Source organism: Stigmatopora argus, chromosome 12 (assembly GCF_051989625.1).
Source record: "Stigmatopora argus isolate UIUO_Sarg chromosome 12, RoL_Sarg_1.0, whole genome shotgun sequence".
In the NCBI taxonomy this organism is placed as follows: Eukaryota; Metazoa; Chordata; class Actinopteri; order Syngnathiformes; family Syngnathidae; genus Stigmatopora; species Stigmatopora argus.
In genome coordinates this window covers 6,443,545-6,469,756 of record NC_135398.1, presented here as the reverse complement: position 1 = coordinate 6,469,756, position 26,212 = coordinate 6,443,545, and the positions used below count along the sequence as shown (strand labels likewise).

Sequence of the window (26,212 nt, the reverse complement as noted above, 5' to 3'; positions counted from 1 at the left end):
TACAAACACCGTACGAGTCGTACGGTGTTTGTAAGTTTTTGGGGGGGTTTGTAAGGGGAATCAATCATTTATAATGGCAGTTATCGGCAGAGGTTGACAGGTATGCATTAAGAGCAATAGGTGACGCAATGTAGCCAACTTGCTAGCAAACATTTGTGTTTGCATCCACGTCGGGGCTACATCACGCCAATGAAGAACGCTCCTGTCAAAAAGCACTCTTAAAATGAGAACAGGGGCTACGAAATCCCCAAAAGACAAAGTAACGAACGCGCTGCATTGTCCTGGAAGAAGTTTGTCGGGTCTTTCTTCGGGAAATCGTCAATTCTGAGCAGTTCAGCAGTCCATCGCCGCGTCCAGCTTCCGGCTTATCCGCCATTTTAAAAATGGCGGCGGTCTTTTGAACTCTGAGCTTAGCCACGCCTCGGCCACGCCTATTACACATAGACACAAAAAAGACATAGTTTTCAACATAGAGTGCATTAGTCAGGGGGTTGGGGCTGCAAATACTTTTAGGTTGGGCATTAATACTTCAAAAAAAAATACATAGTTTTCATAATAATGTGCATTAGTCAGTCAATAGCACTGAAAACATTGCTAACAAGGTATGTTTTTCTTTTCTTTTCATTAGACTCTGCTAGAATGCATACTCTCATTGATTAGCTGTATAAACCATTTAAAGACAATCCAAATGTGTGCGATTAATATGTAAACGACCAAATTAATTGCATCTTTTATTGCACTAAAACCACAAATGTATTAACACTTATTATTGGAATAGATTGTGGTCAAAGCAGATAAATGATCCCAAAAATTCACAAATGCTGTAATATTTTTCTTTATTAAGAATGAAACACAACAGGACAAAAACATCATAAGACCACCAAAAAGGATTGATGACAATTCAAATGCTAAAGCCCCCAACAAATCTCCACTTTCTAGCCATCAAGTAAAAAGTAGCCATGCAATGATGGAAGGGACTTTGAAGCAATTTAGGAATCAGCGTGTCATGTCAAATCATCCCTATCACAATATCATTCAAGTGGTCAATGCCACTCACCGAGTCCAAGCGCTCGAGGCGCATGATCTGATTGGACCAGATCCAGCTATTGATTAAACATCAGCCAGTAAACACCACAATATGCACAATAGTCAGAATAGAGAAATCAATTGATGTTATTTCTAACTGAGCGCATGAAATACTGGGTTAGGAAAAAGACAACTATACACCAACGTACAAAATAACAAGCGCGTGCGTCTTCACTAGCAAAAGTAATAAATAAAATATGACAACGGAATAGATATTAGAAAAAAAGTGTGTCAGTAGAATAAATCCACAACGTGTGTGCTCATGGACCATAAAATAAAACAACCGTGTGTACAAAAAAGCCTCGCTATCTTACATCAATGTCATCTGTGCTTGTAACAAAATACTAGATGAGTCATTTTCACGTGACGCCCACAAAAAAATGGAACGTTCCTCTCTCACATGCACTCTCGCGCAATTGGCTGCCAGTCTGACCGAGTCGAGTTCATCGCGGAAATGAGGACGCGGTTGCGGAAAGGAACGGGAAGGGTGAAGTCTAGCGTTAGCGTTTGGACTGTAGTTGAGGGATGTGGGTTGGAGATTTGAACAAAAAAAGAAGACGCTCGCTGCGGTTAATGGATCATCGAGCCGTATCGGAGGGAGTGAAGCGGATAGGGGCGGAGCGAGGGAATTGTTGTCTTTTGCTTTTGCTTGAACTGGAGACACGGTAGCACCTTGAGTTTGCGGCCGCCGTCTTTGGTTCAGTCGTAGCTGTGCGCGTCCTCTCGGCCTTTGCCGTGTCGGCGGTGGCCGCGATGCTCGCGGCGCTCCTTGCGATGATGGCGTCGGTATCGGTGGGCGCGTCGGGCTGAAAGCGCAAAAGGAATTGGAGCAATGGCGCAATTAATTTCTCAGATGCAACTTTCTATGCTTGAGGGGGAAGGTTTTGTGGTTTTCGTTACTAACAATACACAGTGGGTTTTTTAAATATTATTATAATGTATAATATACAAGGTGTTCCAAAATGTTTGACCCCATTTCATAGGCCACTTCTTTTGACAAATTTCACTGGAGTGATCTCAAATGTTCACAGCTTTTGTAGAAATTTTTCAAGTTTTTGTGTGTAATGTTTGGCATTTCTGTCTTTTCAGGTTAAGAAATGCCTTTTGGGTGTTAGAGTATGTTTGGACTCAGTTGCCAAAGACACTGCACCATTCATTCACAAATTTTGCTGCAATGTGGGTTTCCTTACTTGCTCTTCTGAGGACTATGCAGGAAATTTCACCAACCTGCTCTGCTGTCTCAAAATGATTAGCCTACCAAATGGACTCAAACATTTTGGAACACCCTATATTTGCAGGCCAAACTCGATGAAAAATCAGCACTAAACAGGTAGTAAATCAGATATGTCCTAATCTAGTTTACTGGTAAGTGAGTGCTCTCCTGTTTGAGTTGTTTAAGTGTTAATTTGAAAGATGTGGGATTTGATCAGGCTACCCTTCGTATGGTGAGTGAACGCTCTACTAGTTGAGCTAAGTGCCCAACCTACCTCCTTACTATGCACTGGCCGACATATTATGTTTTCACTATCTTTAAGTGTTAATTTGAAAAATGCGGGATTCGATCATGCTACCTTTCGCATGGTGAGCAAACGTTCTAGTAGTTGAGCTAAGTTCCCAACCCACCTCCTTGCTTTCCTCTGTCCAACTGTTATTATGTCCCCACTATTTTTAAGTGTTAATTTGAAAGATGCAGGATTCGATCACGCTACCTTTCGCATGGTGAGCAAGCACTCTACTAGTTGAGCTAAGAGCCCAACCCACCTCTTTGCTTTCCGCTGACCGACTGTTATTATGTTCTCACTATTTTTTAGTGTTAACTTAGTGTTAAATTAACACTTAAAAATAGTGGGAACATAATAAGAGTCGGCCAGTGCACAGTAAGGAGGTGGGTTGGGCACTTAGCTCAACTAGTAGAGCGTTTCCTCACCATGCGAAAGGTAGCGTGATCGAATCCCACATCTTTCAAATTAACACTTAAAAATAGTGGGAACATAATAAGTCAGCCAGTGCATAGTAGGGAGGTGGGTTGGGCACCACCATCAGTGCACATGAGTTTGGCCCACAAATATGGGTTTTCCAAAATGTTGGACCCCATTTGGTTGGTCAATCATTTTGAGACAGCAGAGACAGTGGAGCCTTCGCGCGTAGTCCTTGGAAGAGTGTTAGAAGAGCAAGTGTGGAAAGCCACATTCCGGTTTTTGGTGCCAAGTGGAGGATGACATTATTTGCAAAATGGCTTATCCCACTTTTATTGTTGGATGGTCGGATCCAAGTGAACAACCTTCAATCAATTTGGTGTCACTCTTTACTTTTGGGTCCTCATTATTTCTGCTTTATTTTGCAGACAATGGAAATATCGCCGATGTTTCCGAGCCAATGTACTTACACTTGGCGCATATGATCCTGGGCCGCTCCCAGCTCCCGTCCGCCCGGCAGCGCGCCGTGGGAATATGGCGTTGGTAGAAGCCCTCCGAGCACTGGTAGCGCACCACGGCGTGGATGTCATAGTGCGACCTCCGCCGACCTACCAGCTTGGCATTTTCCACAGCGGGCGGCGTCCCGCACAGCACTGGAAACACAAACGAGGAGGAAACTCCGATTTATTTTCATCATGGCCTCAATTAACCGTCATCATTTGGTTGCTTGTCTTCAGCAATGTTTGGATCAAAACAACAGAATAGGCTACTCATCGGGGTCTCCATTTCCTTTTACGTGCTCAATTCACTCATAAAAAAATAGGGGCTTATATCAGCAGTATTCGTCTTTTAGCAATCTACATGACACGTAACGATTTTCCGATAAAACCACACCAAAACTAGCTTTAATTTTTTTTTTTGCGCTTTTCTATTGTGGCACAGTGAAGTCCAATCTAGTGAATTTAATGCACCTTTATGCTAACACATCACAGGCAACGCCATGGATATTACAAAGACTGTTGATGGTTGTTGGTTGTTTTGATGACAAATGGAAGATAAGGACTTTTTGTGTGACATTTGTGAAATAGAACAATGTGACCTCAATATGGTTTGCTGACAGTAATGCTTCATTGGCCTCCAATTTGAGTTTGTTATTGGCATGAATTTGTGCTGCATTTGCTCGCCGCACGTGACCTTTCACAAAGTCAAATCGGGCCAAATTTCGAGTGCAAGTCCAAAGCGTGAGAGCGCTTTGGAAGATTGGCCAGCCGGTTCGTTTCATCACGAAAACAGACAACCTGGTTAAACTATTTGCTTTTGTTCAATCAAATGCATCTAACTGAGGGAATACCGGGTGAGGGATTGAGAATGAAAATCTAATTAAAAACAAAAAATATTCATGATAAAATCACTACATTTGGACTAGAGAAGCCATAAAGGTAACTGAACGGTTGTGGTCCTCTCCTTTTCAAATCAAGACTGTCAAGCCCAATTTTTGACTGTTTCCTAATTTATAGTTGTTTGACATTGGCAGATTTGAATAAACATTTGACCTCTGCTGCTTCAGGTACTCATTATTTGCCCATTGTTGAATCAAAGCATTTAATTAATCGAACTTTTCATAATGTGTCGCCATACTTGTTTTTTTCTTTTGTGGCGGTCGCCGCTAAATTAATTTTCAATTAGCGTGCAACATTTTTGTATGGATCATTCACTATCATTTTCCATGTTGATAAATTCTCCATATATTTTGGACAAATGGTGTAAACAGACTATTTCTTACATTGTATATATACACTTTTTTTTCCCTAAATGGCACTGAGGCATGATAAAATGTGAATAAATACATTGCCTTTACATGTTTAACAAAAGGTGACATTTTTTGAATGTTTTTAAAATGACAACAAGTTCCAATTTCATTGAGTTGCCTTTATGTCTGCGTTATGGGTGCAAGTAAACACTACCTGTTCCTTTCTTGCAGATGTAGGGCAGATTATAGTTGCAGGGCACGTCGTTCCATTTGCCATCCTCATGAGCGATGGTTACAACGCAGTCCTCGCCTCCTGCAAAGAAATTATCGGGCTGGCTCTCCCGCCAGTTCTCGTATACCTACAAAATAAATAAATAAATAAGTAAATTCACTTTATCAGTGGCACTTGAAGGTGGGTTCCATTTAATGTGAGGGATGACAAAAAGCACATACATTATATTTTCATGTAAATGTAACAATTTTAAACCACACGTGTCAAACCTGCGGCCCGCAGGCCGGATGAGGCCCACAACCTGGTCCGATCCGGCCATCAGGTTCGCCACTTTTTTGCTCATTCTTACTGTATTTTTTTTTAATCCGCAGTCACAGTCGTTCTTTGCCCCCCTACAGTCAAAAAGGCGCCCTCAATGGCAGCCACTGAGTTACTAAGGAACTTTAAAATGCCCCAAAATTAACAGAAAGTAACCCAGAACTCCCCCCCCCAAATCAACAGGACATGATTAAAAATTTACATGACGTGACCTTTTAGTCAAAAATGACAAGGAAGTGATGCAATGCTAACTCATCATTGCCCGATATGAACAAGGACAGATCTTCAATTCACTTAAACGGCAAGACCTAGCAAGCATAAATGTGGCTCTGTAACCAAACCGAGTTGGACACACCCATGTTATAAACCAAGATGATTTTAAGAATGCCAACTGACCAATTCGTTGTTATCAGTCCACTGAAAGTCATCCTCCACGGTGCGGTCATTCAGACCAACCCAGGCGTTGTCATGACCAAGACCTGTAAACAACAAGCAATATTTACTCATTAAATACTGGATTCATCGTTGGATCACCGCCGGGCTTCATTCCAATTGGATTGGACATCTATCGCCGTCAATAGCAGTGAAAGAAGATGACTCAATTCCATCAAATGGATTCTATTACATAACTGTCAATGGCATTGAATAAGGTCAAAACTACTTTACAGTACTTTATTATAACTATAGATGTGCTTTATTATTGACATATACAAGTTGATTTTATGCCAAACAAAATATCTAAACATGATTTCTGCAACATTATTTGGTGTGGCATAACAAAAAATGTGATTGAACAGCCTTTGTTTCTACGTGGTCATTTTCACCTTCAACTTACCATTGATGAACTCCTGCTCATTGGTCGACGTGACACTGCTCAGGTGGGCGCTGTGCTCTCTGCAGTCTTTCTCTGCGTCTTCCCACGTGTGTCTGTGAGTAAAGTACCTGCCAGATCAAAAGTCAACATTAAATGACAGGCCCACACAATTTGGCCATTTACAAAAAAAAAACTAAAAAAAAAACCTGCCACTCAACAGGAGCTCAACAAAAAAGCAAAAACGCCAAAGAAAAAGCAGAATGTGTAACCTGTAGCAGTGTCCGTGGAACTTCCTCCAGCCGTGTTCGCAGCCCTCGATGTCTAAAGGGAAAAAGCGGAGGGGATGCCATCATATTGCCGTATTACGTCAAAGAGAAGCAACAAAGTCGACGGTAAAAGATGGGAGGAGAGTCATTTGCCAATTTGGGGTACTAGAAAAGTTATTTTTTTACTTCATAGCACGTAGCTTCTCTGGCTGTATCTTTGTTTTCTTGCTACTGTCACAATGAAATTTCCCGAATACGGGATGAATAAAGTTATCCAATCTAATCAATAACACGGAGAATCCACCGACTACTTCATTCTCACGATAGGACCAATACAAAGCCACGTACTGTATTTTCTGGACTATAGGTTGCATTTTCTGTCATTTAGCTGGGGCTATGATGTACACTCAAGTGCGACTTTTAGCATATTGGTATATAAGATGACCCCCCCTCTTTTTCAAGATTCAAGTATGGGGGAAAAAAAAGACCAAATTCAATTTTTATACACAAAATAATCACATTACATCTGAGACAAATGATTATAACAATATATTGGAGAGAAAAAGCATGTTATTTTGCCTCATTCAAATCATGCAAAAACTGTCTTTTGCATCTTAATTTATGAACATTTAAATATGTAAAATAAAGTGCAATCACAATCTACTGTGATAAAACAACGAAATTGCAACAACGGCATCAAATCGAGTTCTGGACCTAAGAGGACTTCATCTAGATTAATTTCGTAGTCACTTTTTGTACCTGTTTTGATACTTTTTCAGTTTAATTTTAATGCAAAAAACATCGTCTTATATTCGGACCAAGACGGTAGATGTATTTCTATTTTTTTACACTTTTTTTAGGCTATAGTTATCTAAAAAACTGAATTTGTTACATGACCAGGTACCCATGTTGTCTGTCTTTCTCTATTTTACTATTAGATATAAATGTATAATATTTGTGCTTGGTTTCTGGTCAATTTGCAAATAAAATCTTCAATTTTTTTTGTCTTTTCCCACCTGCCAAGTGTATTATTTCTCACCTTTCTCACACGCGTCTCCTCCGTAACTGGGCAGGCAGAGACAAAGGAAAGAATCAATCTTGTCGACGCAAGTGCCTCCATTTTCGCACGGCTCCGACTGGCAGTCGTCGACGTCTGCGAGGGAAGAAAAGAAGAAGAAAAAAAAAATCTCAATTATGGCTCGCATGAAAGGGATTTGCTAAAAGTGAATAGAAGAAGAAAGTGTCCATTTGTGTGACACTCAGCTGCTAACAAAAAATATGTCGCTTAAAAGAAGAGGCTACTTTTGATGTTGGAGAGCATCATATCATAACTAAACAAGACATGAGGCGCTTTGATGCCGTTTGCGTCACAGAAGGAGACGACGCTTCAGTATATATTTTGTTTTGGATGCTATATGATTGCCCCAAAAAACTCTTAATATGTTACATTACCAGGCGCCTATTTTACAAAAATACTTTAATAGTTAATGTTGTTTTTGGTTTCTGATAAATGAGAAAAACTCCCTCCAAAAATGCAACTTATATTTTCTTCCCTTTCATCGTGCATTCTTTGGCTACTGCGATTTATAGTCTGAAAAATATGGAATATTTTCACATTCGCCTTTTTTTCAGTTCCTTCCTCAACATTGCGTCGACAAAAGCTCAAAGTGAGAAGAAGAAAAAAATAGGCCTGCAAGAATAGTTCAAAATGAGAAGATCAAAGTCTATGGAAATAAGAAATATAGCAATTTATAGAGACAATAATGACTAAAAATGATTCAACATTTTCTTTTTTTCTGCGTTGACTTCTTTGAGGAAGGAAGGACTGCTTCAGCCACCGGTCAAGTGTTCCTTAAAAGAAGCAATTAAACCATCTCACCGTTTAAAGGATTATTTCGAGGCAGTGCGCCGCTGCCTAATATGCAACTTGAACACGGCCCACAAGCGTGGCGACAGCATCATTAGCTTTGTACACCGCCGTCACAATGCGTGCAGCCAACAGTCTATTTTTAAAAAGGATGATTGTTTTTGTGCGGTTTTTTTTGTCGCGGCGCGGACTGACAATTATTTCCAAGATTATAGAGTGTGGCGTTTACAATGGAAGGTGGCAGCAAAGAACCATTTTATGGTCAATGAAGCCCCTCAAGTCACTTCAACTTGAAGTTTTCTGAGACCAGGATGCCACCAGATGGCGCCACTTTTGTCATGTAGGCCACACTTGTGTATTCATTCATTCCTTCATTCATTTTCTGTACCACTTTTTCTTCACTACGGTCACAGGGGGTGCTGGAGCCATCTAACTATGGGCAGAAGGCGACGGACACCCTGAATCGGTTGCCAGCCAATCGCAGACACACTTGTTAAATATAGGCTGCTAACCACTTTAGTCCCTTTGTGTACCTATACTTCATTCATTCATGTTGACTACTACTTATTTAATATGTTGACTTCTTATTTATTACTTATCTATGGCTTATGTATTTATTATTATTATTTATCGGTTATTTATCTGTTCATTTGTTTATTTTAATTTGCTCACTTCCCTACTTATTTATAGATTATTTACCTGTTCATTTCTGCACTTCCCTACTTACTTATGTTGTTGACGAGTTATTATGGGACTCCTTATTTTGTGACTATTTATTTATTATTCATTATTATTTTTTTGTGCACTTTGTGGTGAAGCTTTAAATCTCCTTATATTCACTTCAGTACTAAATGTTAATATATATTGTGGCCACGTCTTTACAAGGCTCATTTAAAAATAGTCACTTGGCCTATAAAGTGTTAAAACAAGGTTAAGGGTCCCCATTTTTACGCTTTTCTCCTCCAATCATCTCAAATGTGTTTGTTGATAAGTGATGGAGGCATTTTGACCTTGAGGCAGCCTCACGTCGTCCAAGATTCGAGGCGTCGCCCACCCACCCCGAGACGGAAAGGCCGTGTCAGCCAACGTCTTTTGTGTTTTGCGTGTTGCGGGCGTCACTCACCAATCTCGCAGTTCTCCCCCGCGTAGCCTTGTGGGCAATAGCAGCTGTAGCCCGTTCCCTGAGGAAGACACTTGCCTCCGTGCAGACATGGGTTTGTCACGCAGGGCTCCACTGAAACAGACCATTCAACATGCTTTAGACATTTGAATATTTCATTGGAATGCTCAAATTGACTCCCTGCTTGTCCACGCCAAGACAACATCATTAGGAGAAACCTTGTTATATTTAGATGAAGAAAAGCTTTAAAAAATATCCTTCACCTTTTCAGATGGGGAGACATTGGATTTGCCTCCCCGCAGTGCTTTTAGAATAGTCTCATTAGATTTTGATAATAATACAGCCATATTCTCTTATTACCGTCATCAAACAAAACTTTTTTTAATGAATAGTATTGTTTTCTTCTGGCACTATTCTAAACATTGCCAAAAATGACTCCTTCGGGAGGGGGGGCTATCATCCTGGTGGTATTTGGTGTGATCTTGTTTAATTGCAAGGGCAAACAACAAAATAATAATAGTAATAAAAGTAATATAATGATGGTAGAAGAATCTCATTCAAAATCATCCTTTATATTTAACCTCATTGGCCTTGTTGTAGCCTTAATTTACATTTATTTTCAATATTTAAGCTAAGAGGGTTTGTGTAATTCTATTATTTTTGGTTCTCTTAGCTTAAATTAATCTTTGAAGGCTCCATTGCTATTTGTTAAATAGTCATTTATGGTGAAATACCATTTGAGAAGATCTAATATTACAATTTGACCTTGTTGTACTACTTGACCGTTCCCACTGTATGATATCCAAAATACTTGAAAAATGATTTTTAAATAAACCAGCCGCTATCCTACAAGGTTAATTAACGCAGCCGGCACCCGACCCCCCCATCCTCCACCCCCCCACCCGTCCGTCCGTCCCTCTTTTCACAAGGATCAGAAGTCAACGCGCCCGAAGCTCGCCATCCGCCGTCGTCATGGTTACCGCCCGGCCCGACGGCGGTGGCGGCGGGCGGCGTGAGAACTTCAGACGTCCTGGCGCAGAAATGAGCGGACCCCCCGCCGGACGCCTCGGACCTGCCTTTCAGGCCGCCAAATGCGTGTGGTCGGCTTCCACAATTGTGCATTTCCATATGAATGGACGCAGCAGCACGCGTTTCTCCCCTCGACCGCTCATTACGGCGACTTTGGGGCTTTGAAAAGCAGCAGCCGTTCGTTCCGTTCGCAAAGCATCGCCGTAGGATCCTTTGTTCCGCCATCTCCTACCGTCTGTGTGTGTGAAGACTAACGTGGAGTGGGGTGAAAATCAATCGCTGGCCGATGATTATGTATTCCCAAATCCGGTATCTTAGACAAAGATGGAGAAATCCTCGGAAAACTTAGCGTAGAAAATATAGTGAATCCCCTGCTATAATAACGACAAATGCCAACACCATGCACTTAGTATATGACTAGTCGATGTCCAATCCGTTTGAAGTGGGAGGGTGCTTCATTTGCTGCCACCCTCCCACTTCAAATGGATTGGACATCTAGAGGGAGAAAAATGCTTTAGAAATGCCAAGATTGCCAGTAAGGCAATCTTGGCATTTTTATAAACTAGAATTTTTATTTATTTTTTAAAGGCAATACTACAACAATCCAATAATACTATGAGATGCTACATCTCAGTCTGCAGAAGGTCCCCACCTTGTGGACTTCCTGTGTGTGGCTCCAGTTTTTTTTTTACCTAGGTCTACAATGTCTTCTGTGTCTGTGCTTACTTCTGTCTTGCTACTGGAAACAAGGAAATTTCCCGAATACGGGATGAAATAAAGTTCTATGTATTAGTACTGCTAGTTTTCCAGCAGAGCATTACTAACACGGTCGCTAACAAGACCACGAGAGCGACCTTGCACCAACTTTGGTCGCCGCTTAGCTCAGCAGAAAATATGTTTATCCGAAGCAAAGTGACCCCATCAAGGACAAGGGCTTCATTCGTGCAAAAAAATCTGATAACGACGTGTAAAAATACTGTTGAAAAACATCCTACGGGCTGAGGGAATGCACCGCTAAACTGCTTAATTGCCAAGGCCAGTGTGTTTGCATTAGCTCTGGAATATCAATGAACATGAAACAAATACATATAAAATAATATTAATTAATAATTTTTGTCTTTTGTGACAGGAATAGACCAACAAAATAAAAGTCAAAAGATGTGGGGCTGCTTTTTTTCTTTTTTAAATATTGTCACTAAGTCAAGGTAATACTGTAAAAGAGTGACCAATATTTTATGTAAAAAAGCACTCCAACAAAAATGAACATCCCCAGTTGCCAAATCAAGTAGAGTAGTAAAGTTTATCTTATCAAGATTGACAGCCCTCCGCGTCAGTCAAGGCCAAGTCGCACCTGAAAAAATATCACGCAATATGACAGGCCGAGTTACGAGCGTGCGCCTCGGAAAGATAAACCTTGCGCGATTGGCTCTTCATTAAAGTGAGTGGCGGAGAAAAATCAATGGTGTTTGCAGAAGGAGCTGACAGAGTCAACTCTTCTCCCGCCTGACGCAAACAACGTGACTAATACATTCAAACAGGACGGACTAATGCGCTCCCTGAACAATTCTTCCTGGCATTAAAAAAAAAAAAAAAAAATCATTCAAAAAGTTGTTTCCGCATAAGGATACATTAGCAAAAACTAGTTGACAACCTATTTTCACTTCTAGTGCTAATTACTAGTGGCCAGTCATCAATATCCGCAAAATATTGCCTCAACAATAACTAGTAGTAGTTATCGTAAAAGTAAATCAAATAGTGTACCTATTTTTTTCACTCTACTAGTTCAGGGGTGGCAAACACGTGGCTCTCGAGCCGAATGCGGCTCTTTGCTACTATCATATTTTGCATATACTGTGGTTTTTGCCTCGTTTCGTGTTTCTCTTATTTTTATTCTCTCTTAAAACACACCAATTCACTAATTCATAAATTATATTAAAAACATTATTTGACAGACTGACAGAACTGTTGTTTTGCACCCCAACAAGAAGAGTTAGAAGTGGAAATTCAATCCCCTCCCCTCCCCGCTCATCCTTCCCAATCGTTAGTTTGCACGGTTGAGACATCAGCGTTTGGCCGCGGGGGCTCCCGTTCAATCAATCGACCTTCAAGCAGACCCCCCGTCCCCCCCTCAAGCCCCGCCATCGTCAATACGATTTACAGCCGGTTTTCGACCCTCGCCGCCAATCGGCGGCTTTGACCGGCCCGCTGCGGATTTGCAGAAGAGCAAAGTAACGGCCGCGGCCGAGTCCCGTGAGGATTTCGGCTGGCGGCTGATGGGATGCTTCCTCTTAACCATGCTCATTATCCAGCCAAAAGCAGTGGAAAAGCCGCCGGAGACTTTACAATGGCCAAAAGGTGGTCTTCCCTTTTCGATGAGACTCTTATTCTGTGTTTCATACCTGTCAACTCATATGTATTCCCGTATTTTACACGTTTTTTGATCATTTCAAATTGCGTATGTCGTATCACAACTTTTGTACGGGATTTTTTTCTTAAACCGATCTCATTTGACCCATTTCGCTTCTATTCCGGATCGTCTCGGTCACTGGTAGCAGACGAAAAAGCCATAGTCGATGGCTAATATTGACATGCTTTAAGCATGATATTTGCACGCGCATTCCCCTTTCACACTTCCACCCTTTTCACTATGTAAATATAGCGCGTCAGCAAGCAATGTACCCAGACAGTCAAGCTGTCAGCGATCTACAAAATCTTGAATTTAGTGCATACTGATTGGGAACCCTGTCCACTTTGCAGAAAATTTGAGACTATGTAATGCTGGTACTGTTTTTGCCATCAAAGGCAAGTACCCCTAAAATGCCCCTCCTATCAAATGATGTCATTAATCCTCATTATCAAATGCAGCAATGCTCAAGTCTATCAATGCGTATGTGCTGCTGTCAAAAAATGGTTGTGTTTTGTGTACAAACATGATTGTCTCCATGATCATAGTCTGAAAAACGTGTCATTTGCCTATTTATGTATAAATACATAAGCGTATTCCACATGTATCTACTGTGTACGATAAAAAAAGGAAGTCATCGCTCACCAGCTGGGGCCAAAGTGATGGCGCTGACATTGATCCTGCCGATCTCCTCCTCCACGTTGCCCGGCAACGGGGACCCCGAGCCCACGGTCTGGGACCAGGCGGGCTCTTCTTCTTCTATAGGAGAACCCAGAGTGACGTTGAGAACCGCCACGCTCTCCACCGGAACCCAGTCCAGCGAGGCTATCGGCTCGGCCGAGCCGGTCCGGTTGTCCGCCGGGGGGAATCCATCGGGTTCTGCCGATCCGACGGTTTGAGTCGGGGACGGGGCGGACGCGGACGGAACCGATGGAGACGGGGTCCGGGTTGAAAAGGAGGAGCTTAAACTCCACGACGAAGAGGCGGGCTCCCGTTCTGCACGGATTGACGGCGATTGGGCTTCCGTCGAAACGCCGGACGACAGTCTGGACGTGGACGTGTCGACCGTCGGGGACGTGGGCACGGCGGTGGGCTCGGGGCTGGTCTTGGTGGCGGTGGTGCTTTGTCCTTTCCTATGAGCGCGATCCCTAGACCTGGAGCGTTCTCTGGGTTTGCTGGTTCCGGCCGGACGTCGCGAGACGTGAATCTCCCCCTTGGCCTCGGCGCCGGCAATCTCGCCGCTCCCTTCCTCGTCTTTTCCTTTGTCTTCTCCTCCTCGGCTTCTGTCCTCGCCTCGGTTCTTCTTCCCCCTGCCTCTTCCTCCCCTGGAAGCGGCTCTCGACGTCACCGTGACCGGCTTCTTGTCCAGCGGTGTGGTGGTTTCGGCATCTACGCGAACCCACGGTTCCACGCTGGATGAAGACGGTTCGGGAGTCGGGGTGGACGGACGTGTTTCGGGACGCGTCTCCTGGCGGACGCTGGTAGGCGAGGGATGATTAGATGCGGTTGAAGATGTGGTACGAGTGGAGGATTCCTCGTTGGTAGAGGTCGGATCGCTGGGAACCACACTTTTCCAGGAAAAGGAGCCTGCAGATGAGAATTAGATTAGATTAGATTAAATTTCACTGTCACAGTAGCAAGAGGGTGAGAATACAGACACAGGAAAAGACATTTTAGACATAAATAAATAGGTAGTAAATTAGTTGATGAATAAATAAATAAGTGTGTTGCTGAAATATATATATGCATTAATTTTAATAATCAATGGAGGAAACAAAGATTTGCAGTCGCTTGTTTACTTATGGTTAGCCACAAGCATAGATGTCCATCCATTTGAAGTGGGAGGGTTGGCATGGCAGCAAATGAATGAATGTCTATGAGCGGAAAACTGATTTAAACTAAAAGAGCAACAACAATGGCACTGAAACGGTTATTCAATTATAGTAACTTACTATTATTTCATACACAAAGATGACATGTTTGACTTTGGGATGAAGAATATTAGCAAACAATGTAGACTAGTGTTTTTTTCATTGAGCCACTCTGAAAAAACATCACAGACAAAAAAATGGTAGCGGAAAGTGAAATAATGACAATCTTTGTTCCATTCTAGTTTTTTTTTTTAAGAACTCCCCGAATTTTCACTCAAGAAAAAAGATGAAAAATGTGACTGAGAAGCACAAAGGCGAAGACAAATGCCACATAAAATTGAATTGTAGGACTGATAATGGACTTAATTAGCAATCACTTTCCTTTTTGACGCGTTTGAATGCGTGCAACTCCCCAAATATCTTGACGAAATGCTAACATGGGAGATGATGAGGCCATTTTTCAGGTTAAGAGATGTGCTCCACGTCTAATGATTTTGACGTGATGAATCCCCAAAAGATAGCTAAAAAAAACATTGATGTCAAGAAGAGCAAATGAATACCGCCAGCAGCAGCGGTTTATCACCACACCAAAGTGGATTCTATTTCTAAATGTTTCAATAAATGCAATTATTCAGTACAACATTGCACAATGTCATTTTCTCAAGCAAACTAAAGTCTTTTTTCTAGATTCACATTGTTTGCATTTTCAGCAGAATGATAATCCTGAACTATATAGTATACCATAAATGTTAAAATATACACAGTACTAATGAATTCACCTCTGAAAGTGTGTTGACATTTTAAATAGGCAAAAGCACGGATGATTGATAACACTAATTAGGGCGTCATCTTTTTTTGCATAAGAGAAAGAAGAAAAATACTTGCCTGTGAATTATTACCGCCTGTTTTTATTGTGCCTATCTCTATTTCAAACACTTTTCTAACAGAGAACGCGCTTTGAAAATGTACTACTTGAAGATTAAACAGGAATCTTAAACATCAAATTCCCCACCTGGCGATGTCGTCGCGTCCAAATTTGATTGGTCCTCCGCCTTCTTCATTTTCACATCTTCGTCTTTTGTCTCTTTGGGCGTTTGAGTGGTTGCCTCGCCTCCGCTTCCGCTTCCGCTTCCGACCAGGTAGTTCCAAGGCTTCCAAAAAGACTTGACGATCCCCGAGATGACCTAGGATTTGTAGATTCAGCATTAGTAGTGGCGCACTTTGAAAATCCTGGACAGGAGGTCCAATAAATTTATTTTTAAAAATTGGGACCTTCTTCTCCGTGGGAGTCGGAACGACGGGAGGTCGGAGAAAGTCGGGCGAGTCGGGCTCAAAGGGTTCCCCCCAGTCGATGCTCTGACCCGGAAATATCTGAAGGCTGACGTACGACTGCGAGGACTCTGAAGACCACGGTTCTGAGGCTGGGAACATAGTTGGTTTTTAACTTTGGAGTTTGGGCGTGTCGGCAAAATGTGGCAAAGTGGCCTTACAAGCGTTGACGTTCAAAAGGCTCTTCTCCTCTTCAAGGTCCACCAATCCGGTCCAATTGGATGGAACCTGGTCGTGCTCCTCTGTGGGGTAAAAAAAAAGGTTTTTTTGTGGAATGGAAGGAGATTAAGGTTCATAAAGTCTTGAATAATGAGTAGAAAGCATTTCTATTTGTATTAGGTAGCATATACAGTATATGCAATTACATTTTTTGTGTGTTTCAGGATTCCTGCCGTTCTTCAGTCTATCTGCCTTAAATGTTGGAGTCCAGTCTTGCTCAAAACAATATCAAAAACTACAAAAAAATAAAATTTCTAATTTTAACAGTTCGATTTAAGATTCAATTTTGGTCATTGCGCCAGAGAAAGTTTAGATTTAGTCTCATGACTAGTTCATTTCCTCGGAATGTACTCAAAATTAAAAGGGTGGCATGGATCGTGTTATACTTTTTGTCTGCCGTTGGCGGCGAGAGGCGTCCAATCTAATCGCTGGACGTCTCTCGCCGTCAAAGGCGGGGAAACGTGATGGTTGATGGTGCAAACGTAGAAAACCTTTCATGCTTGGCGGGTTGTCCGTGGCTGCAGATGTTGTGGTGGAGTCCGTGAGGTAGCTCCAGGGCTTCCACAGGGAAGAGTAGATTTGAGAAATGGTGTCTGTCTTCTCCGCTTTACCTTCAGAAATAACCATTGAAACAAACTAAATTGACAATTTTCAGACAAAACCGCTCAAGTCAATGCTTTTTTTTTTTGCTTGCGTCCATCCAACGGCGTGACAAAGATGTAGCTCAGGATTTACTGTTGCCATGGCTACCACACCGGCCGTGGCATGTGCTGTCATTATTAGAGAGCCGATTGGAGCTTTCCACGCCTGCGACCACAGATAGTTTGGGGCCTGTCAACGGTATTTTAAACCACTTATTATCTTCCTGGACGGTCAATCAACGGTATTTTAGGAGCTGAGCAATTGGATAACATCATGTTGTAGTACTGCTGAGAATAAATGAATAGAGAACACAAACCAGTAGACTCATAAATACTGGTTTCATTTGTTTTGTAACTTGAATATATTGAATTGTAGAAGAAAAATGATAGATATCTGTTCCAATTTTTTTTACTCCTTTTAGGCCAAAATTATTATTATTAAACGTTATAAGGCAATCAGTCCCCTCATTAATGGGAGCTAAATGTCCAATCAATTTTGACGAGGAGGGGTGAATGAATGAATGTGTTACTTTATGGCAACGGTGTCAGACTCGGGTTGGTTCGCTGGCCGCGTTAACGTCAACTCGATTTCATGTGGGCCGGACCATTTTAGATATAATATTTAGATTTTTTTAAATAAATGGATTAAAAGAACTGGGTTAAAAGCCCTGAATATTCAGTTTTTTATAGATCTAAAACAATGTTTATTTGTTTAATGTTTTTTAATATCTATTTTTAGATTTTACAAAATTATTTTTGAACTAAAAACACAGAAAAAATGGATTTAAAAATTACAATTATTGATTAAAAAGGGGGAAAATCAGGAAATTTATACTCTTCATTTTAATTTGATCCTAAAACAGAAAGTCGGCTCTCATGATTTACTTTCCTGGGCCACACAAAATGATGCGGTGGGGCAGATTTGGCCCCCGGGCCGCCACTTTGACACTGTACTTTACAATAAGGAAAAAAATATTTAAAAAAAAAAATTTGTATAAAACAGATTTTTTGTTTTTATTGACCAAAAATAGTCACTTGCCCTATGAATGCTGTCCACAATTGTGACAACTCTCCCTGAAAGGGTTCATGTCAAAATTCATAAAAGCATACAATAAGAATGAATAATCTGATTTTTAAAATGTTTAAATTTTGTTTTACCCTGAAGAAAACAAAGACATGCCCGTGGCTTTTTATCTTTCTACACGCGTTACTCCACCGATTGTGTTCAAATATTAGTATTATGTCGAAAAAAAGCAAATGATTCTATTCTCCAACGATACCTCTATAGCAGTACGCATCGTACAGCGGCGTTGCCTCGTCACCCGTCACGTTGGGCGCCACGGTGTAGACTCCGGGCTTGTTCCCGCCGCAGTCCGGGCGAGGGAGGCTGACCGGGTAGCGCACGCTGCCGTCCGAGAGCCAACCGGGGGCGCAACTATCCAAGCCGGCCCTCCGGGCCAGGTAAAGCTGCCCCACGGTGGCCAGCTGACCCCCCAGGGAGACGCAGCGGTCTGATGCCGAAGATAGCGACAATCTGCCAGGAACTGAAGTGTGAAACACCTCGCCTGCAGGCGGGAAAAAGAAGAAGAAGAAGACAGACGAAAGGTCATCATTCAAAAAGTTAGACGGCGCCAGGGAGGAACAAAAAGACGTTTCTTCTCCATGTCTTTTCAACAATTCTCCACGGCCGGGCAAAAAATAGCGGGATATATTTAGCGGCGAGCGTGATGGTAACGGGAAGGCCAATATTGACTATAAATAAACATGAGCCATTTTCAATGTCAAGTGGAATTGTGCATGTTTTGATATTTGTATTTGAGCATACTGTGTCTGTGTTTATTAAATTGAATTGAGTGCTAAATAGAATGAAATATTCTGACAATGCAATTTACCATCCAGTTCTTTTGCAAAGCAGTAGACGTCAAACAACTCTTTGGGGTCCCTCTTCCCATAATTCCTGACTCCGGCAGAGTATTCTTTGTGTCCAGAGCAGTCGAGTTTATTTGATTGGACAGAATACCTGGAGAGAGAGACAAGGAAACGGCTAACACGTAGCTTTCTATCGTGATTAATTAAAAAACAACAACAGGACTGAAAGGATTGGGTTTTTCCATCATCAACCTTTTAAAAGGACAATAGACTATTTGTTTAATGATTAGCCCATAAAAACAAGGTGTCCACAATCAAGGACATCATTATGTATAAACATAAAACGTGTGTCTTACATGACCCAAAATAGTGTCCAGGTTTGTATAATTTCTGTTTAACCTTAATTTATTGGTATGATAAAAGTTTTATGACTAAAAAAAATTAGATAAATGTAAAATGTTAATAAAAACAGAAATACACAATATATCTCAATACCAGTCTATAGTTGATTTTTATGTTTAAATTATTTTTAGGCTGTTTAACTCATTGCCTGCAGCAAAGACATCCAGTTCATTTTAAAATTTTCATATCATTTTATTCTAATCTTAATTTATTGCTAAAATTTAAGTGAAAAAAAATATACAAAGGTGATAAAAACTATCTTGATAAAGAAATAATAATAAAAAAAAATCTTAATTAAAAAAAAGTTTTTAACCCACTACCCACAACAAAGACATCCAGTTCATTTTAAACTTTTCATTTTTAAATAATTTTATTCTATTGTTAATTTATTGAAAAAAAAAAATTGACAAAAAATATATAAAGGTAATAAAAAATATCTTGATAAAAATAGATTTGCACTTCAAATATACCTCAATATCACTGTGTATTTTTATTTTTCTTAATAAAAAAAAAGTTTTTAACCCACTATCCACAACAAAGACATCCGGTTCCTTTTAAACTGGGAGCACTCTTGCTCATTCAATGGGCTGCCAGTTTCTCCCAATCCAAATGGATGGGAGGTCTGGCGCCATCAAAAGCGGCCAGCGATTCGCACGAGCACTCTACAAAGTCTTCATTTAGGATTTAACGACGATTAAACGCTGCAGCAAATGAACGAAGGGCTCATCTTTCGGCATTGACGAATAACAACCCGTTTTGGGTTGACAAAGAAAAAGTGCGGGTGTCTAAATAAGGAGCCAAGGGGCCATTAGTGGTCTCCTCACCGGACAGTCTGGTCGTCTAGCCAGCCGGCCGCGCAGCTGGCCAAGCCGTCGTGGAAGGCCGCCCACATCTGGGCCGACGTGGCCATCTGAGCCGAATTCTCGCGGCAGGCTCGCCGGGCGTCCGCCAAGGACAGGGCGTAGCGGGCGCTGGGCGCTTGATAGTGAAACACCACACCTGCAGAAAAGCGCAGAAAAATCACAAAGAGCCCGCTTGCGCTCCTGTCGGAATTTCACAGCTGAGCGTGGCTGCTATTCGGCCCCGATGCCTTCATTAAAAAACTATTCCACAATGACTCAGGTGGAAACTGAGACGAGAAACAAAAGGGCAGATAGAGAACCTGTCCATGAATCAAGACAGTTGTGTGATTTAGTAGCTGAATTCCTATTTTTATGCATAATTGGCCAAAGGATTCAAACCATGCACAAACTCTTTTTTTTCTCTTAGGGACACTTTAAAAATAAAAAATCATGCAAGGGCCTACTTGAAATTGTTTGGCTATTGTTTGTAAATATATGTTCGAAATCAGGTATTAAAAAATGTATTAAAATTAAATGTATTAACTCGTTGGCAGCGATAGACATTGGGTCCATTTCAACTGGGAGGAGCTGGTTAAAAAAAGGATAAGACATTAACATTTACATTTTTTTTGGATAACGATAGCCTAAAAAAACCAATTTTGGGTGGTCACACTTTGTACTTGATTATTAGTTGGAGACAAATGTGCCACTTATAGTCCGCAAAATACGATATGTATTTAACACTCATATTTTTCACTATTTTATTTCTTACTATTTCGATATTTGATTTGTTTACCCAAATTGGGTCCTTCAAATCATTCAGTTATTTGTATTCAAAATAATTGAGGCTAATATTACAATTGACTGCCAAACAAAAGCCGTAAAATATTGGTTACAGGTTTGAGATATGTACTAAAAACATGTCAAAAAATGTCATTCATGCATGGAGGGTTCAACTATTTCACAGTATAATGGCTGCACATGAATATGCCATTGAAATCAGCCCTGCTCCCCCCAAAAAATCAACATAAAGACAAGAAAAGTGGAGTTGCCACCGATCTTACCGTAGACCACCAGGGGCACAGCGTCTCTCTCGTAGTCGTTGCCCTTGACAACCTGACAGTGGTAAGTGCCCGAGTCGTTGCTACGCAGGCTGGATATCTCCATGGTAGCGTTGAGGCGATTTGCAGCATAACCTGGCAGCTTGACGCGCCCACTGAAAGCCTTATTCACCTTAATCACGTCACCTTGGGCAGACAACACATTTCACCACGAGAAACGGCGAGGAATACGCAGAATTTAGACAAGGACGGAGCAAAAGTCAACTTCAGATTTGTCTTATTTCTGCACCAAGCTTGACCTTGAGCCCTGATATTGAGTATAATAAATCAAATCAAAATCTGAATTAGTGTCACGGGACGGTTGGAGCTTTGAACAAAACTTGGACTCGCCACTGATTCGCAGGTTGGAGTGAGACAAACAATGATTCCTAATGGCATTTTGAAGCTATTTTCCAATTTAAGTGACTCCGATTTGCATGATTTTGCATTAAGTAAGAACATGTAATACCGCCGGCTCCTTTTGCCGTCAATTAAAAATGCTAATTTTGTCGCACTGATATTATTTGACATGAAGGAAGAAGATCACCTCCTGCGCGCACAGAAAAAAAATAGAGGCAGTGCTCGTTCATGTATTCCTTTTCCATACCGTTTATCCTCACACGTGACCGGACGTTGGTCGCCCAGACGTTTGGTCGCCCGGACGTTTGGTCGCCCGGACGTTTGGTCGCTCATACTTTTGGTAAAACAGGTTCAAATTATGACAGAGAGAGGGAGAGTTTAGAGTTTAATATAAAAATACTGTTGAAACGATCTAAATACTGTCTAAATACTGCTGAAACGATCTCCCAGATAGAATGAAGGTTCATTGGACGCCTATGACAGAAGATGGCAGCAGCCGATGTGTTAAATGAGTGCTCTTATTGATATTTTGGTATTAGATATTTAGGTATTAAACTCTCCCTCTCATGAATCACATGAATATAATTTTGAGAGCTGGTTTCAACAGTATTTAGATCGTTTCAACAGTATTTTGAGAGCTGGTTTCAACAGTATTTAGACAGTATTTAGATCGTTTCAACAGTATTTAGACAGTATTTAGATCGTTTCAACAGTATTTAGACAGTATTTAGATCGTTTCAACAGTATTTAGACAGTATTTAGATCGTTTCAACAGTATTTAGACAGTATTTAGATCGTTTCAACAGTATTTTGAGAGCTGGTTTCAACAGTATTTAGATATTAAACTCTAAACTCCCTCTCTCTGTCATAATTTGAACCTGTTCTACCAAACGTCCGGGCGACCAAACGTCCGGGCGACCAAAAGTCCGGTGACTAAAAGTCCAGCGACCAAAAGTCCAGCGACCAAACGTCCGAGTACCATCCTCACAAGTGTCGTGGCGGAGCCTATCACAGCTAACGGAATCGGTTTATTTTCCAAAGAAGGGGATTATGGGTGGTGGCTCAGCAAAGTCCAATCCATCGCATTCAGTTAAGTACCCCCTGAGTCAGCTCTATTCCACGTTGAAGGACATTTATTGGCATTGATCCCCGTTCAGTGGCTCAAACGTCATCATGTAAAGCAGCTGTGATCTTCCCTTAGTTTGAGTCAGTGTTACCTTCAGCAGTCAGCACAACGAGCTCCGGCGGGGGGCCTCGCCCGCCGGCGGGGAGCCTGTCCAGAGTCCACAGGAGGCGGACGCTCGGATCGGATGAGGCGTCCGCGAGGGTGAAAACGCAGGGGAGCACGGCTTCACCTGCCAGCGGCTGCTGTACAGTAGGATGGGTGATCCTCCGCATGTTGACGATGGAGGAGGGTGCGCCTGCCAGGACCATAACAAATGAAGTAAAATGGGATCGTGAAAGGGACATGACGGTCCGTAGACAATTTCATCAGAGGACATTGATATTTTCTGATTAAAGCGTCAATCGGTCGTCTCATTGATTATAGTTGTCGCTGCACTGTAGTAGAAGGAATGGAAATGAGGGTCAGCTCTGGCTTTAAACCAATTTGTCTGCTAATCAGACATCGGGGATTCATTAGTAACTTTCACACCGTCCTCATCAAAAAAAAAAAAAAAAGAACGACGTGATCATTACGAGAATACAAAGTGTATCCAAGCAAAATTTGCTAAAGTGATCTTCATTGGTCGTGCTCCTTCCATTTATTTCCACTCATTATATCCGCATAAATGTCAACATTATTTTTTAAAGATCCTGTGCTAAGAATGTGTAAAGATGGAACCAACCAATCCGGTCGGTGCATTAGAAAAAAATCCCATTTATGTTTCATCTGATACGATGTGACCCTGCGCGATAAATATGTATTTAATAAAAAATGTCAGTGAATGCAAAATAGTGTGTGTACAAATACTCAAATCAACAAAAGGTCTTTTTGAAATAATACAAATGATGGATTTGAATCTCTGGGGGATATTTCCATCTGCATTTAGATTGAACATCTTTCACACGCCGAGACCGCCCACCCCCACGGGATCATTTCGGTGGGTTCGGGCGAGCCCCCGTAGAATCAGATGTAATCACAGCAACAACAAAAAAAGAAAAAAAGAAAAGAAAATCATACGGTCCGAGAGCGTGAGGCGGATTCAGATGGAGCGGGGAAAGCAGACAAAGAAACGGAGCTGGTGTAAATTGAATGATGGAAATGGAGGGGCTGGGGGGCTGACAAGTGGACTCGCGGCCATGCGACTGACAGATGGGATTGCGGGGAGACGGCTAAAAGTGAGCTGAAGAGCTCTGGAAGTCACTTGAAGGGACACTCGCTGTCATTAGCAGACACGGTTTCTTGTCAGCTCCCCAAAAGATGGTGGAGGCAATTTGCAGTCCACTTGCCAAATGCTTTTGGCTTTGGGACATGACACCGTAGCCCGGAAATCAACACGGCGTCAAATCCCATCGAGTCTTACAGACCTAGAAAAGTCTGCTCAGAGATGGGGTTCGAAATACATTGGTATTGTTTAAAGATCATCGCCGAAAATGTGATAATTGACAACTTGGAGTACTCAGTGCTGGAGATTAGAGCTGTCATGATGAATACTTTAAGGGGCAAGTGACTATTTTTGTCATTAAACCATTTTTCCCCCCTCACAAAAACCACAATATAATATTTGTCTACATGACCAAAACAGGGATGTCCACATATTTGGGTTCTAATGGCCATATTTTTGGAGGTATGAGTCGCACTAGCCTCAAAATGCACAATAAAAGTGAAAAAAAAGATACATTATTCAGTCACATTGGAGTAAAAGTTGCACTTTTGTTGGGGCAGTTTTGAAATTGACCAGAAATCAACAATATTTTTTTTATATGGTAAACTAATAAAAGTAACATAAGGAACAACAGACAAAATAGGCAACTGTTAAGGTAATATCTTTTCCAGATAACTATAGCCTATAAAAAAAGCTTTTGCTAGTCAGAATGAAAAATATAAAAGGACATGTAAGTCGTAAATCCAGCCAAACTACAAAAAAGTGTGACTTATAGTCTGGAGAATATGGTATGTATTATTATTACTAATAATAATAATCAACATTTTTCTATACAGTAATAAATAAATCAAAAGCTTATTAAAACAACATTGAAATGAATGAACAATTGGGTACTATGTTTGCAATAACAAAAAAAAAGAATAAATGAGAGAACATTTACTATTAAGTTATTGCCTGCTTTGGCAATGGTAGACGTCCAATTCATTGAACTGGAAGCACTGGCTGTGAATAGTTATTAAGATTTTAATGCAAATAATGTCTATGTTGTCAACTAATCGACAATCAAATTCATCGACCATTAAGATCAGCTACAAAGTTTCTCCGAAAAGTTCCAAGACTTGCAACAAAAATGTATTTTTTGCCACTTTATTCCTATCATTTTTCCGGCACACCTGTCACTCCTTGACAAGCTGACAACTTTAATAGGGATAAATCTTTTCCTGCGTAATTGTGAATTTCACGCAATCATAAATGAACAGATGGTAGCGTTAAATCGCCTAAATAGCTTTGGAGATGTTCCAGTTCAATCCCGCAGAGTATGTCTACAAACATTCCCGGCGTGTTAACGCACACTTGCAACACTGAAATTACTACACACACATACACACACACACAAACACACCTGTCTGTCTCAAAAGGATAAAAAAATAACATAGGAACAGATGTGTTTTCCCGGAATGGCAACTAAGTGCATCCTAATCCAACGGCACTTCCTTTTTCCCTATTTCCCTCGAACGCGTCATCCGCTCAATATACTAAATGGACATGTCCGACATGGAAATGGGACAAAATGACATCACCGACAATGACCTAATTCCACGAATCAGGTTGTTAATTATCTCGGGAAACTGGCCTCCATCAAATGCTCTTTTAAAAGAGAGTGAAAAACGGCATTATATGGAAATCCTATTTCCCGTCTACTGAGATTATTTCCCGTCTCCGCCCTGACAGGGTTTTTTTTTTATAGCTGGGATCACTACATCTTCGTCGGGTGTCCTTGGGCTAACCTTTTCGGATCGTACGCGGCAAAGATTGCTCAGAAAGAACAAAGAACGGATGAAGTTTCTGCACAAAAAGTCACTCATAAAAATGGTAATGCCAGAGATGACTATCAACGCACCTTCACCACAATGTCAAATTTTACTTCGTGGGAGCTAATATGAGGGTTCTGCATTTGGAGAGGACTCACTTGAAAGCGATACGTCATCACGCGTACACAAGTTAGAAAAAGTTGGGGATATTTTGCTGGGATTTTAGGTCAAAATCTTAAGATGAAGAGAACTCACCAAAGCCAAAACAGTGCAGCAAAAACAGAGTTGAGAAGATGTGTCCTGCAACTGCACGTCCAAGAAGCGCCATCTTGGATCTGAAAAAGAGAGAGGGCAATAGTTACTTTTTTGCTGCCAATGACGGTGGTGGATGTCCGATTCCTGATTCCGTGGGGGAGGGAACGTTTTCATCACGTACAGCCCTCCCCACCAAAACAGATTGGACGTCCGTGACGAAAAATAGTTTTTTTTTTTTTCATTTTTATCAAGGTTGGTCAACTTGAGGGCGGTGGTCAGTCCTACATTGTAAGAAATTGAAAAACACGACAAAGAATAAACTCTAATTTGAAAAAAACATTAAATTGTGTACATCCTGCCATTTTAATGGCCAAGGTGCTTTAC

General features: G+C 41.3%; 1 protein-coding gene and 1 long non-coding RNA gene across 3 annotated transcripts; one reads left to right on the top strand and one right to left on the bottom strand.

Annotated features, from left to right (window-relative positions):
- The first annotated feature begins 476 nt into the window (after window positions 1-476).
- On the top strand, window positions 477-4,733 carry LOC144086164 (uncharacterized). Of its 2 annotated transcripts, none has more exons than XR_013304366.1 (2): window positions 477-602; window positions 3,431-4,733. It is a non-coding gene; the product is annotated as an uncharacterized LOC144086164 (long non-coding RNA). The 2 variants fall into 2 exon arrangements; XR_013304365.1 differs by lacking the exon at window positions 477-602 and adding an exon at window positions 1,226-1,998.
- Window positions 798-25,960, bottom strand: LOC144086162 (neurocan core protein-like). The gene is made up of 19 exons (XM_077615989.1): window positions 25,829-25,960; window positions 22,653-22,856; window positions 21,040-21,222; window positions 19,958-20,132; window positions 18,755-18,882; window positions 18,143-18,427; window positions 16,713-16,832; window positions 16,164-16,244; window positions 15,946-16,094; window positions 15,686-15,857; window positions 13,448-14,389; window positions 9,373-9,483; window positions 7,422-7,535; window positions 6,386-6,437; window positions 6,138-6,244; window positions 5,699-5,781; window positions 4,967-5,111; window positions 3,473-3,655; window positions 798-1,892 (listed from the first exon to the last, which is right to left on the bottom strand). Exons 1-19 carry the CDS (start codon window positions 25,899-25,901, stop codon window positions 1,786-1,788), a joined length of 3,414 nt encoding a protein of 1,137 aa, XP_077472115.1. The 5' UTR covers window positions 25,902-25,960; the 3' UTR covers window positions 798-1,785.
- Between the last annotated feature and the right edge of the window lie 252 nt (window positions 25,961-26,212).